The sequence below is a fragment of the Hypoxylon trugodes genome (assembly GCF_022578975.1).
Source record: "Hypoxylon trugodes strain CBS 135444 unplaced genomic scaffold F4822scaffold_12, whole genome shotgun sequence".
In the NCBI taxonomy this organism is placed as follows: domain Eukaryota; kingdom Fungi; phylum Ascomycota; class Sordariomycetes; order Xylariales; family Hypoxylaceae; genus Hypoxylon; species Hypoxylon trugodes.
In genome coordinates this window covers 135,048-149,282 of record NW_026250027.1, presented here as the reverse complement: position 1 = coordinate 149,282, position 14,235 = coordinate 135,048, and the positions used below count along the sequence as shown (strand labels likewise).

The following is a 14,235-nucleotide window of genomic DNA, read 5'->3' as shown; positions in this document are numbered from 1 at the left end:
TTTGCAATAATCAATATTGTTTATTTTCTTTTCCTTTATTCTCCTTTGCTTCACCCTGCTCCGCCCTCCTTTTTTCCCCATTGCTTCATACTCCTAACCTAAGGATTCACATAAGCAGGCACACCCTTCCCCGCGCCGTCTACCCGTCTAATCGGCAACCCTTCTAAGTCCAACCCATCTAACACGCGCATATTAATCGGCGACCAGTTCAAAAATTTCGTGACCCAGGCTCGTTTGTGTTCTTGCGGAAACGCGGCGATTTCCTCGGGTGTGTAATTGGGAAGGTAGTTTTGGATAGGCACGCCGCAAATCCGGCAGAAGGTCTTGCGCCAGTAGTCTCGGCCGAAGGCGTAGTATCCTATGATTTCTGGGGAGCTGGGGAGGATGGAAACTTGGGACTTGGAGGGGTATATCCATAGGTATGCGTTCTAGATGTGTTAGTGGTGGGATATGGAAAAGATAGGTGGAGGGGGGAAAGTAATGGGGGACTTACTCGGATGCATATACTGCAATTGCAGTCGAGGAGATTTTCGTCGTAGGTGCTATCGATGGGCTTTGATTTCAATGCGAGTGTGATGGCGCCGCAGTGGCAGCTACCGGTGTATAATTTTGCTCCCTCGATCTGAGCTGAGGGTTCTTGGCCGGTGAATTTAGCGGGTGTCCAGTCTGATGGTGATACTGCTTCGCTCTCGATACCGGTGAGGTTTAGCATGGCATTTCGTGCTGCAGTTTAAAAGTAGGAAGGACGACTTACGGTTTTGTCTCAAGGTCCCACACATTGAAGTTTTGAAATGCTCGTAGCTGGAAATGTTGTGAGGTGCCATTGTGAGCGCGGTATAAGATAGCATGGACTTACATTCACATAAGACTTGTCGTCCACACGGAACAAGTCGGTACAGCAATTGGGGCAAAACTGTTTATAAACACCAGTCATCAGCCTTAATACTCAATGGTTCCTACCTAGATATTCATATAAGAAGAATATCCAGCCCACCAGATGCTTAGTATTCCCGAAATGATAGGTCGTTAGAGTGCCGTAACCACCCTTCACAAATGCAATATCATTAGAATCGGGCGGACATTGAAAAATGCCTCCTCTCTTGTAGCAATAACTGCAGTTGCATACTAGACCAGCCTTCACCTCCGGAAGGTTGACTTCGTAGACGTAGGCGGCGCAATGGCAATTAGCACGGTATTTCTTGAGAGGTGGTTGTTCTGCCATCGTTGTGATTATGTTTCTGGACGATAAGATCTTAATAACTATCTGTGGATAAGAAGACGAGATGTAATTGGGAAATGTCGATGGGGTCTAAAACTGAATGGAACGGGCGAGTCCGTTGAATCTCGCTGATATTCGAAAGTTGGATATGGAATGACAAAAGGGCGCATAATACATCCATACGTTTAGCGAATTGATAGTAGCTGAAAGGCGTTGAATCTTATATTCGTAACGGGTTAATGCTAAGGACTTGTGGGATTGGCCAATTCTTGCATGTAACATGCACGCCTAAGGCAATGCAATGCTTCTCTGGATCGTATATCATACAGGTCACAATAAACGAAGACTCAAAAGCGAGGCAGAGTTGATAGAGATGAACCGATGAATTGATACCTAGGTATCAATTGTAGCATCAGGGGTACCCGATCGAAGCGAGTTTCCCTCTAAGACATACATAATCCATCCCCTAATAACCCGCCCATAAGTCGCCGTCATAATTTTTCCTTTACCGTCCAAACTCCAATGATAAACCGCCCGTATCCCATAGCCCATAACCGTAAGACGCCCGCTAATAACCCCAACCCCAACCTAATCCCAATACCCATACCGATGCAGTAATCATAACATAGCGATACAAATCAATCTCAATCCTTCCGTCTCGTCTCATAAGCCACAACAGCAGCTTCAAGCTCAGCCAAACTCGTACGGTCACCATACGCGTTCTCCACGGCTTCTACAGCGGCATTTTGCTGCGGAACAGCCACTGTCGCCGGCGCGACGACTGCCTCGGCGCTGCGGAACATTTGTTGTTGTTGCACGTGGTGCTCTTTTTGCCACTGTTCGGCTTTGGCGGCTTTGTATTTCGCTAGGCCGTATCCTTTTGTATGTTAGCTATACACAATTTAACCATGTGTATTGAGGATTAGGGGATGTTGATGCGTGTGGTAAACTAACCAATTCCTACGGCTGCGACTGTCGCTGTTGCACTGTAATGTGAGTTAGTACATTATGCGTTGGTGGTAGGCGGAGAAGCCCGACTTACATTCCTCTTTCGATCCGGCCTGATTTGTGTAAGGCGGGGAGATAACTCGGGTGTACGGGAGATGCAGCGGAGAATGGTCGTGGTGTGTTAAGGTTCATAGGCATTTTGACGTATTTATCGAGTGACGGTAGATGAGAAGGTGAGTTATGAATTATAGTTGTACAAGAGCTAAGGTCCCTCAAGGTGGTTTCGTCGTTTGGTGTTAAGTGTGTATGTCTCGACGGATGTTGAAGGTCAAGTGTAAGACACTAAGGTATCTATAAGTATGCTGATAGATAATTGTACAAGTAGTACAGGTGTATAAGTATTTGTATGTAATAAATCTAAGTGTAGTCTATGTATCGAACGAACAGAGTCAGGTCTAACCATTACGAGGTAGACGTGGACGGGTTATATATAAGCATTTTGGAGGCATGAGCAAAATAACCAACGAACCCCCGGGACAGAACAGAAGCCCGGGCCAGACCCGAGGGGAATGTGGCAGAAACGAAAAAAAGCTTGGATACCGTCATGCTACCCTGATCTTCCCCCCCAGATTCGTTAGATTCAAAAAAGAGGAAAAGAAGTGCGTGGGAGATGCGTGGGAGATGCGTGGGCGAATAGGACGGGGATGAGCCGAGATGGGACGATGCTACGATGCGACGTACGAAACTCACGATCCTCACTCCCTTGCTTGGTTAAGCCCTGGTGGTCTTACAAGTTACGGTATTGGATTATTTGGGAAGGATGGGCGGGGAAAAAGGAGACAGGGTGGAAAGATCACCGAGGCCGCATATGCATGTCGTGTGATCGTGGGGTCATCACAAGCAGGACAAGCAGGACGGGAAGAGGAAAAGACATAATGCTACTAATTTATTAGGTTATTACGGTAAGTGAATTACCTGTTTAGTTTCCGTAGATAGCTGTGTCTATGTAAGAGCTAAGAGGGTATTAAAGAGCTTTAAATGGTAGGGGAGTGAAGCTAAAAGAGTACCGCCTTACCGGAACAGCCCGAGGTTCATTTTCTAGGTAGTTGTACCTACTGTAGGTCCGGTAAGTCAGTGCTCTGTTTCTTTTAGTTTCCCCTGAAAGCCCCGAATGAACCTAGGTAAAACCAGGTATATAAATATCCCGGCAGTTGATGATACTCTTGGCTGGATTTAAAATCCCAGGGAACAAAACGGAGGCTCTTTTTCTTCATCTCCATCTTTATAATCATCTAGATAATTATGTAGATCACGGTAGATATTGTTTCGAAATGCATCTCAGATTGAAACACGGCATATGCATTTCTGCATTTTCCCTTACCCGTCATCCTACGTAGCCAGCCTACCTACTCCAACATTCATACCCAATCGACCTACCATCTACGTTTCTCCCTACCTCTATTCCTGCAAGTGAGACATCCTTCATATTGTCAAAGTTCATCGGGCAACCAATCCAAAAATCCAGATGACAACCTTTATGCGGGGGACGAACACAATGTTGAGTTATTTAACGCCTAGACATACCTTAACATCGTTACCCATTCGCTCGCGATAGAAACAAATTGCCTATTCGGGATGGTCGAAGCGCGTCTAATAAACGAAAAATGCATGCATACGTACGCTGCAACCTTCCTCTCCCCTACCTAAGCTTACATGGATAAGCAAACAACCCATGTGAAGTTGTGGGGGAAAAGGAGAAAGAAATAGAAAATAAAAATAAGAAATAAAAGTAGAGCTCGAAAGAGCTTGGGTAGTTTGGCAAACATCAAACAACCGTTTTGGGTCGTAGCCGAGGTTCCACGCCAAGATGTTTTGATGTTTGAATAGACGGATCTATCTTATCGTTGCTTGGCTGTCTCGTGAAAAGCCTCGGATTCCTACTGAGTTAGGAGAAGCATTATCAATAATTTATTCGCTTTTAGGAGTTTCGGTTGTCGGATTTTGAGAAACCTGAATAATTTAATTCTTGGTGAATAGTTGGCCCTTGCTTATTCCGTCCTACGATTTATAAATTTGGGTCGTTATTAAGCCACCAAAGCACCAACAGCGGGTGTTAGAATGGCCGGTATAGTGAAACCTCACTGTTGGTTAGATATATCAAAAAGGAGATATTGAAGATATGAATACTTCATGATGAAATAATTGGCATTATCTAAACCACACTTCAATAAGTACCCTAGCATAACTTTTTCATCAATCCATGCTACCTCGACTTGAGCACTTGAGACATCGTTATCGTGGATATCACTACTACCAACTTTCTAGTTTCATAGACCTTTCGCAAGTCCGCCTTTATGCTTCGTTTTGCGAATAGGTACATACATAAACATGCCACCTCCCTGTCTCGCCAGGATTTTAGTGAACTTCATGATGATTGAGAAAACATTATCTACTTTTTAAGGGCATTCCATTCATCCAGATCAAGCGGCCGCAGTCCCAATCTTGTTCAACCCCTTAAGAGAACCTAGGCTTAGGGCCAAGCCTTGCGACCTGCTTCTTATGCGGACGAATCCAGTAATTGGCCCATCTTCACCTTCTTTTTCGATACTCAAGTTTGCTAGCGCATCCTCACCTGTAGATGATTAGCATCTTATCATTATATAGTTAACCAAAAATAAAAACTCACCGAAGACACTCCTGGCGTATAAGTTGGCACTCAAGAATTGGCAGTCACCCTTCATACTAGCTTCGGGTGTCAGGCAACTCATATTTGTGCAGGCCATCAGTTGCTCCAAGAAGTCTCGGAGGCTCTTGGCTTTGCTGTTAATGTTGACCTTGTTTTCCCACTCGAATTCAGTCCACATCGTGCGGAACTGTGTTTCTGTGCATGTCGCGGGTTGGATATAGTCCATAATGTCGACATGTAAATCGTTTAGAATGACAACGTTAGTGTCAGTGCTGTGAGCGCCATCATATACGACGTTACCAAATATAACGCCGGTATCTGTCGAGGAAACCTTGATGGTACATTGTACGTTGTGGAAGTCGTGAGGACCAAGGTTCTGTGTTGTGGGTCTTTCGACGACCTTGAGGTCACCGAGTGTAGCAAATTCGACCGAGAGGTTTTGTAGAGTCTCGGTGGTTTGGTTCACTAGAAGAACATCCAGGACAATATCAAACTGGTGTACTTTCACATAAGCCTCGGCGTAAACGGGATCGGAGAAACCAGTAAGCTGGACGACACGGCTCAACTTCGAGGATAGATCCTCAGAAACGGCCTCTCCACCGGTGGCCTTCTCCAAATCGAGCTCGATCTCGTCGGTGCCATCTCCCGCATTCTTTTTAGATAATTGCCGAATCTGGACAACATCATCGACCTGAATAGCAGTCTTAGCCTTCTCAAAAGCCACCTTAGCTGCTCGCTTCTTCTCTTCAACTTGGACCATAGCTCGGAAAGCCTTTCGTGTATCATCAAGAAATACAGTCTCGAGCTCCTTTCTTTGGGAGAATTCGGCCAAGGATCGGACACAGGACATTATTCTGTCGACGGAATCCTCGTCGATAGGGGCCTTGACGAATTGCGACTGACCGACACGGATGATAGAAATCATAATTAACATGGCTTCGGCCTTTAGGGCATTCGTTCGAGCATTGTCTGAGGATATCTCGGAGTGGCGCATGACGAGCTTGGTAAGGGTTGCTGAGAGAACAGTGGCCAAGTAGTAGTCGCCATCGAGGATTAGCTGTCGTAGAGGGGGTTTTTGAGCAGTCTTGACAGCCTCCAGCTTGGCCGCAGCAGCCGAACTGCTAGTCAAGGCCGTTTCAGTAGCGTATGTACCATCAGCGAGTACTCTTCTCGAGCCTGATGGTGCTGTCGACTTCGAGTGACCGTTTACTTGTTCCTTCTCTTTCTCCTCGTCGCCATCCACATTATCTAGCAGTCGCTGCTCGGAAGCAAGGATGGGAATTTCACCCAAGCTCGCGCGTATCCTCTTCCATGCATCTCGGATATCCTTTTCTTCGAGAGAGTACTCGCCAATAATCCAGATAATTCCACGGTAAACTTTTCCTGCTCTTACCTCACCGAGGGTTTCGACTAATCGGGCAACGATAGATGGTCGTAGCTTAGGGAATTTCTCGACAACCTCCTTAACGAAAGAGATAACGTCGACAGCGGAAGTATTACTAAAGTCAGCAATGAAGTCCATGAGCAGATCGACTACGCTTGCCGCGACCTCGGAGAACTTAATGGCACACTGGTGGATAGAGTGGATAAGGAGCTGGCGGTACTCGGCGTTCTTTTCGTATTCCTGGTCGACAGTCTTGGAGAGCTCCTTCTTGAGCAGTAGAATGACCTCTTCTACATTTTTGCTTGATACCATCTCTAGCGCAATAGTAAGAGCTTTTCGTCGGACATCAATATCGGGGCTAGAGAGAGCACGGAGGATCTCCATTACTAGGTCGTCCAATACACCTTCATTCTTTTGTCGCAACTGGTCTACTCGATCAAGTACGATAAGTTTAACATTGTTGTCGGCCTCTTTGATACTGAGCTCAATAAATTTGGCGGCGGCAGCCTTGACAGCGACGGGGTTGCTAGTTAGCGCTGTAAGGGATGAGGCAGCTTCGTATACGACGGTAGAGGCGCCGGCCTCAAGGAGGTCGAAGATAAGTCTCAAGTACCGGGCCTTGTGTTGGGAATTTTGAACTGCATCTTTTCGAATAAACTCAAGCTCCACCAATTGCAGCAATTCCTCGGCGTTCGGGATTCCTTCGAAAACGGAGCTTAGGTAGGCCAAAGCCTTCTCATGGTCGATGCTTGCGAGAGCGGCAAAAGCATTGCGCTTGCAAGTAGCATCGCTCTCGGTCTCGAGGAAGGTAGCGATTAGATCCGAAGCATCAGGGATAAGGGATTGTGAATGTAGGTAAATAGAAGAAATGGCGAAGACAGCATTCTTTCGGACGTAAGCATGACGGTGTTCGAGACAGGCTCGTGCAGAGGATAGTAGGGGTTCGATTAACTCGGGTTCTCGTAGCTTGCAAAGGAAGCGTAACGTATTTCCTCTAATGTACTCGTTGGGGTGTTGAAGATCGTTTCTAATACCGTTACTGAGTCCAAGCTATTAGCAAAGACAGCTTGTACCTCAAATAGGCAGTTGAGTATACTTACCACACCAGAATCATCTCTTGCTTTAATTTGCCAGTTGAGTCGAGTTTGGGGCAAATTTCGTAGTAAAAGTACAATAGCTTCTTTAGTGGCTTATACCTCGAGGGCATGACGAATCGAATAATGTGCATGAGCAGTTGAGGCATAGGGTCGCCGTTCAACATGATAGTTAAGATGCGCTTCATGGTATCGACTTTTGTCTCATCTGTACCCTTTTCTAATTGTATGCGCAGGTCTGACATGCTAGGGACATCTGCAGCATTGTCCTGGTGGACCAAGCTGTAGGCATTTTCGAGGAAGGTCGACATGCTGGGCAATTGGTGCGGTTCCCGACCGCCGGTGTAAATTCGTATCTGGTACGACGAGTATAGAAGGAACCGACAGGAAGGAGGACGGTTGGAAGAAGCTTAGATCCAAGTTCAAGAGGTGTATGGTAGAATTGGAGAGCTGTGTCGAGATTCAGGCTCCAGCTTTGGTGGGGAGAGGGTCAAAGTGGAATTGAATTATTATAAAAGCCGCCTCGACGTTAAAGGGGTGATTGAGAAAGGCCAATGCAAGTATGCATGCCAGAGAGAAGTGACTTCGTCAAGAAGGGCGGTGGCACTGTTGAAGATTGAAGATTGATGATAGGTGTAGGTGATTAAACGGTACAGGCTGGCCCAATATCAAAATATCCACATCCCACACTCAAAAAAGTGGAAAACACACTAGCCACGAACACACAGAAATCTGTCCCTCCTGAAATTCCCCGTGTTAGGAGTCAAGCCACGATTCCCCCGTTTATTTGACACGTGATGCTAGACTACTTTCTCCAATCAGCTGGAGAACTAGCTTCTCCGCCCCGCCTTAGTCATATTATTTTTTACAGAAGTTAACAAGACAGACCCGGAAGCTCACCTTTACAACTCAACCAATTGCTTACCGAACCTCCTAACATATAACCGATTCTATTATCATGACAGCAAAAGTGCAAAAGTATCTATATTGTTAGAAATTTAGTCATTATTGCTTAATTTGATTTGGTTATCGGGTCTATTCCTTATGTGTTTCCCCCTCAATCGCGAGATCGATTCTTAGTAAATAGTTGCAGTGTCAACATGTAGCTGATAACAAAACTCGCAATCCTTTTCGCGAGGTGAGCAAAATATCCCAAGAATCTCCAGGATCTAAACTAAGTAGAGGAGAATCAATCGTGCGGGATGGTCGAGATGCTTAAGCTATATAGAAAGCGTATCGTAGGATAGAGCTAAAGAACCGAAGCATCATTATTGACCACGGATTAAGTTACCAGGTTTGTCGATATATTGATCCTTTTCTATGTCCCGTTAGATATCTCGTTAACAATACGAGTTTCGCGCTTACTGTGAATGCGGCCGCGCCGGCAAGGTAGGTGGCGACAATGACGCAAAATGGTGTAGGCCACCATCGCCCGAGCGGCCTCAACATTGTCGTCCCTAGACAATTTGAAATGCACTCCAAAGGGATATTGCTCAGCTATTCCCCCTGTCGTGAGCACTTTTCCCGATTGGTGACTCCCCGAGCTTATACTGACATAGATAATACGGCTCTATTATGTCGATTATAATATTACGACAGCAGCTGAAAGACCTGCGCCCCTCCGTTCCTCTTTCCCCATTCGGCGTTTTTCTTACCCACCCCTAGTAGAATTAAGCTATTTCCCCGACGAAGATGAGTTCGGAACCATCCAAATGGTACCCAATAATTCACCTCTGGCTGAGTCTGATGAGGCTCAACTAGGGTCCTCGGGCTCCTTGAGCGTCTCGGGGACTAAGCCGCCAGGTGAGGCTGGCGGTCCTTATGCCACCGTGTCGGTGACATACCACTGAACCCTCCCCGGTTGAACTGTGTGTGTATATAGTTATAAGAGCTAACCAGCAGCAAACTACCCGCATAAGGTACAATACTACGGCCATACAGGTTTTATTCCTCTAGCGGCTTTGCATTTCACTTGCAGCCACTGGTATAGTCATACATATCACTGTTTACCCGATTGATCTCGACACCGCTGTCGAAAGTGCCTTTACTGATCTCCATTATCCAAGACACAGCATGTCGATCCTCGAATATGCCAAAAAAGGGAACGCAGACGATCTGGAAAAGTTGCTCCGCGGCGTCCGGACTGACATAGATATTCCGGATGACGACTATGGCCAAACACCAATTTCCTGGGCCTCTGAGTATGGCTACGCAAATGTCGTTCAACTTCTATTACAAAAGGGTGCGCGTGTCGATATTATGGACAAATGGTCACAAGGGCCATTACATTGGGCTGTGTGGCAAGGTCATTTTGATATTGTCAAATTATTGCTGGATAAGAATATGGGGAAAACGCCTAAAATCGACCAACAGAACTCAACGGGCCAAACACCCATCTCTTTTGCTGCTGAGGCCGGCCATGAAGAAATCACTAAATACCTTCTCGATAATGGGGCAAACGTTGAAATTACGGACGAACTGTCACAAGGACCACTGCATTGGGCTGCGAAGAAGGGGAATCCCGAGGTTATTAAATTGCTATTGGGGAACGAAGAATTCCGGCGAAATCATCTCAATGACCCAGAGTCGAAATATGGTCAGACACCCATATCTTTGGCCGCCGAGGAGGGCCACAAAGAAGTTGTTAAACTGCTACTAGAAAAAGGGGCAGATGAAAATATTCCAGACAACGAGAAGCGACGCCCCTTGAATGTGGCAGCTATGTCTGATCATAGTGATATCGTTGTCCTATTACTAGATCGTATCGCCGAGGATACATACGAGGATTTAACGCATCGGTCTCTATTATCTTGGGCTGTGGAATATCCTAGCCCAAAGCGTGATATCGGAAAGCTTCTTGATCTTCACGGTATTAATTTTTTAGACGATCGCAAGCGGGCCGCAGTGCATTACGCAGCTCGTGGAGGCTCCATTACATCGCTCAATATTTTGTTAGAACGCCAATCGAAATTTGACGATAAGGATGTCTTTGGTTTAACACCTCTCTCGCTTGCTGCGAGGCAGGGTCATTTGGACTTAGTACAGAAGCTATGCGAGAAAGTCAGCGATATCAATTCTCGAGACAATAATGGGTTCACCCCGCTAATGCACTCGGCGAGATTCCGTCACTCTAGTTGTGTGAAATTTTTGTTAGAGAGAGGTGCTGAGAAGGAGCACAAAGATAGCATCTGGGGCAAATCAGCACTGGCATTGGCTGCCGAGAACGGACACCTATTAACTGTCAAAGCGCTTATAGAGGGGGGTGCCGACCCCTATTCGAAAGATTTGGAAGGAAAAACTCCCGTGGCATATGCTGTAGGAAGTCTAGATCCTGGAGTGCTGGATTCCATCATACAACACCATTATGATACAGCTTCAACTACATCCACAACAAGCGAATTGCAGGAGCAGGGGAAACGCATTCGAACTCGTGCAGTCGAAGAAGCTTTTCGTTACTGTTTGTTATCCGGGTACAGTTGTGATATTATACTAGCTCATGAGAATTATCTCACTGCACGAGATCTCAACGGGAGATCCCTGGTGTCCTGGGTTGCAGAGAAAGGAAATATAGAAGAGTTTCGGATACTTTCCAGTCAACAAATGGATTGGGAGACGGCTGATAGTAGTGGTCGCACCCCACTCTCGTGGGCAGCGGCTAGCAAAAGGGAGGGTGCGAAAGATATCGTCGAATTCATATTAAACGAGTACGCTCGTGTTGATACATACGATATCAACCGTAAAACGCCGTTGTTCTGGGCAGCAGAGAACGGCAACAAAAGCATAGTCGAGGAACTATTATATCGGAACGCCGCAGCTGACCCTCGAGACAGTAACGGTCGAACACCACTCTCAATAGCTGCAGAAAAGGGACATTTTGCAGTTGTGAATAGTTTGCTAAGTCTCGCTTCTGTGGCATATAAGCGTACGCAGGAGTCACCCGAGGAAAAAGTACGGAAAACACAGAGGCGTGACGAGAAGGTCCCCGAGAAGGATCCAAAAGCATCTAGGTCCCATGTGGCTTCTGAGGGTTCTAGCATTGGGGACGGAAATCGCGTTGAAGTTAATTCACTTGACGGCCAGTTTCTTACGCCACTTCACTACGCCGCCACAAACAATCATGCCCAAGTCGTAGAAGTTTTGTTGGACTATGGAGCCGATATAGAGCTCGGCCCCGGGATCAGGCCCCTACAGGAACATCCAGGCATAAGTACAATAGTTCTTGATTTACTTGAAAACAAGCGGAATGACGGAAGACTCGCGACAAAGCTCTCCGCTGCAAGTGGTGCTGTTGATGACGAGTTTAATACACTCATTGTGCGTTTCCCAGAAGGGAGTGAGAGCGAGTTGCAGTCAAACACGCGGACGGTACGAGACCTCCTCGAGCATGGAGATGTTGCTCCGAAGGACTCTTCTCTTTCCTGCAAGTGGCTACATCTCCCAGCAAACAATGTAAGTCCCTGTGACTTTTCGGATATTCTTACTATGCTAACCGGATTTAAAGATGAGATGGGTTGAGGTCTGTTTTCCGCGAAAAAAAGGACGCTCATACGTTCCTCGCGCGTATGTATCATTGACATTCAGCAGGTACTTATGGCTAGACATTATGGAGAGGCCGGTCCTGGGTATCAGACGGCTCATAGAAACGTTCTGAATAAGAATTGGACGGGCCATCAGCACCGTACGCATAAACCATGGCCATATCATTCGCGTTTCATGCGGCCGGATTGCCAGTTACTACCATCATTATGTGAGCACGATTAATATACGAGCACAACTCTCCTAAATACACTATGAGGTTTAATTGCCTTTACTAACAAATACATAGCCAAGAAGGGAGTAATATCTACAACGACCAAAAGCAAGTCGACCGAGGCTAGAAATATGAATACCACATCCTCTAAAGCATCTAAAAAGGATCTACCAAAATTCGAAACCGAGCCGAAAGAGAACATACTTAAGACCACTAAACTCAACGACGCATCCCCGTCACGGGGACTCGTGCTGTTTGTAGGATTTGAATCGTCGCACTTCATAGCTTGTACCGCGATATGCTAATATCCCTTTTAGATGCCATACTTGCACTGGGAAAGGAGAGAGGAATTCCAGAAGCTTAAGAAAATCACGGATGAAAAAGAGAAAATATTGAAGCAAAGGGAGAGGACCAAAACACCTTCTCAATATGAAGAGGATAGTAGGAAAGAAGCGATCGAAGAGATTGAAAGGTCTCAAGGCGCAAACGGCACCGAGAAAATGTATTGGATGTACCTGGACGAGCAACATCCATTGCATCCTAGGCGAACGCTTGACCAGTATTACTACCACACATTGGATGATACCTCTGAGCGAGACAGTGATCAGACTGCTGCGAGATACTATAAGGCGAGGGAAAAGCAATTCAAGAATAACGACATTAAGGAGGTCTTGACGATGGTGGACCAGCTTTGGATGTGGGTGCTCCCGCGGTGTGGAAAAGCACCCTGCACCGTCATCACGGCCTTCCCGCAAAGAAGTAATAGAATTACTCGAGGTAGGCCAAAGCGAACCACTGGATTGATCGATAATATTCTGTCGACATGCTCCAAAATCCCACCAAGACATGGTCATGACTTAGCACACGTTATTGCTGCGGAGTGCGGAAGGATTTATCTCGACAGGACAAGTCACCGAGACGACTCGATCCAATTTTACGATATTTATTCAACATCAATTGCTGACCTCGTAAGAAAATCCCTTAAACCTACAATGACCGCCTCCTGCTGACACTACCAACTTCTAGACCCATAAAGAAACAAATCAATTTCGTAGGTTCCAAGACGCAATCGTGAACTTGAAGGACCAGAATGAGAAATTGAGAGAAGCAAGAGGAGCTCCGAGCAAAGAAAGTAGGGATTCGAAAGGTGAAGATGCTGAATTCGAACGACGAAGAGTCTTGGAGGAGTTAGTCGACATCGAACAAGATATAAAGAACCTGAAAGAGATCAAGGACATCCAAGACGAGTTGAATATAATGTCAGCCGTCTTCACGACACAAAAGAATGTCATCGAAACCATGCATCACATGACGCAGGACGAGGATAAACACTCCAACCATGGTGTCAACAACGAGAGTAAGGTCCATGACAGACTCGGCCATTCATCGCCTCTTTCCATTGTTGAGAACAACATTCGGGAGGTAAAGAACCTGATGAACTTCGCACAGATGACATCTGAAGCTGTAAGTAATCTTCCGATTTCAACTTTTTATATGCATGTCCCCCGAAGTTGCGACGGCTAATACTATGAGACAGTTAAAAGAGCTACTGGACCTTAAGAACAAGCAAGCAAATGTGCTCCAGGAAGAGATGACAAATAACATCAACAACCACATTCTCAAACTAAACGAGAAAACGGATAGGCAAGGGACGACATTGATGGCATTCACTCTCATCACTATACTTTTTGTAAGCCGCCCCCTTCTAAGATAGGTTAATCAGACTATCGCTAATACATGATATACCAGCTTCCGCTCTCATTTATGACTAGTTTCTTCGCCTTGAATATTGCCGAGTTCCCTCGTTCTGATGGTGGTTCGATGCTCTCGCTATCGTTTGTATCAAAGTACACATGTAAGCAAATGGGTTGTTAATTCAAATTGGCTCAACGCTAACAGAATCTTCGCAGTCCCAATATCCATAGCGTTCACTATCGGGTATGCGACTCTGGCACTCAATATAAGGTGGTTGGACGAGCAGTTTTGGAAGAAAGTAAGAGGACGTGAACGACCAAAAGATGTAGAGAATCCTTAAAATATTGAGAATTGGAGTAGTACATATTTAAGAATAACATTGGCGCCTTTTATCTAAAAATACTTAAAATACTATGGAGATTACGTGCACTGGAAAGTACCTCGGAAACCTTTTCCTTA

The 14,235-nt window shown here is 45.9% G+C and overlaps 4 protein-coding genes across 4 annotated transcripts; 1 reads left to right on the top strand and 3 right to left on the bottom strand.

The window, feature by feature from the left end:
• Positions 1 to 98: 98 nt before the first annotated feature.
• Positions 99 to 1,222, bottom strand: F4822DRAFT_434887 (uncharacterized protein; the record flags this gene model as incomplete). Its single annotated transcript, XM_051462089.1, has 5 exons — positions 99 to 428; positions 494 to 686; positions 755 to 801; positions 857 to 913; positions 995 to 1,222. 5 exons carry the CDS (start codon positions 1,220 to 1,222, stop codon positions 99 to 101), a joined length of 855 nt encoding a protein of 284 aa, XP_051308733.1.
• Positions 1,223 to 1,542: 320 nt separating this feature from the next.
• Positions 1,543 to 2,618, bottom strand: F4822DRAFT_87916 (uncharacterized protein). Its single transcript, XM_051464112.1, has 3 exons — positions 2,262 to 2,618; positions 2,174 to 2,205; positions 1,543 to 2,096 (listed from the first exon to the last, which is right to left on the bottom strand). Exons 1-3 carry the CDS (start codon positions 2,363 to 2,365, stop codon positions 1,864 to 1,866), a joined length of 369 nt encoding a protein of 122 aa, XP_051308732.1. The 5' UTR covers positions 2,366 to 2,618; the 3' UTR covers positions 1,543 to 1,863.
• A 1,715-nt stretch (positions 2,619 to 4,333) lies between these two features.
• On the bottom strand, positions 4,334 to 8,010 carry F4822DRAFT_421689 (Coatomer, beta subunit). Its single transcript, XM_051459820.1, has 3 exons — positions 7,338 to 8,010; positions 4,854 to 7,276; positions 4,334 to 4,799 (listed from the first exon to the last, which is right to left on the bottom strand). Exons 1-3 carry the CDS (start codon positions 7,640 to 7,642, stop codon positions 4,648 to 4,650), a joined length of 2,880 nt encoding a protein of 959 aa, XP_051308731.1. The 5' UTR covers positions 7,643 to 8,010; the 3' UTR covers positions 4,334 to 4,647.
• Positions 8,011 to 9,162: 1,152 nt separating this feature from the next.
• Positions 9,163 to 14,178, top strand: F4822DRAFT_87787 (ankyrin repeat-containing domain protein). The gene is made up of 9 exons (XM_051464111.1): positions 9,163 to 11,780; positions 11,833 to 11,847; positions 11,916 to 12,078; positions 12,157 to 12,338; positions 12,399 to 13,049; positions 13,108 to 13,545; positions 13,619 to 13,771; positions 13,831 to 13,936; positions 13,992 to 14,178. The coding sequence occupies exons 1-9, from the start codon at positions 9,405 to 9,407 to the stop codon at positions 14,114 to 14,116; spliced, it is 4,209 nt and encodes a 1,402-aa protein (XP_051308730.1). The 5' UTR covers positions 9,163 to 9,404; the 3' UTR covers positions 14,117 to 14,178.
• The last annotated feature ends 57 nt before the right edge of the window (positions 14,179 to 14,235 follow it).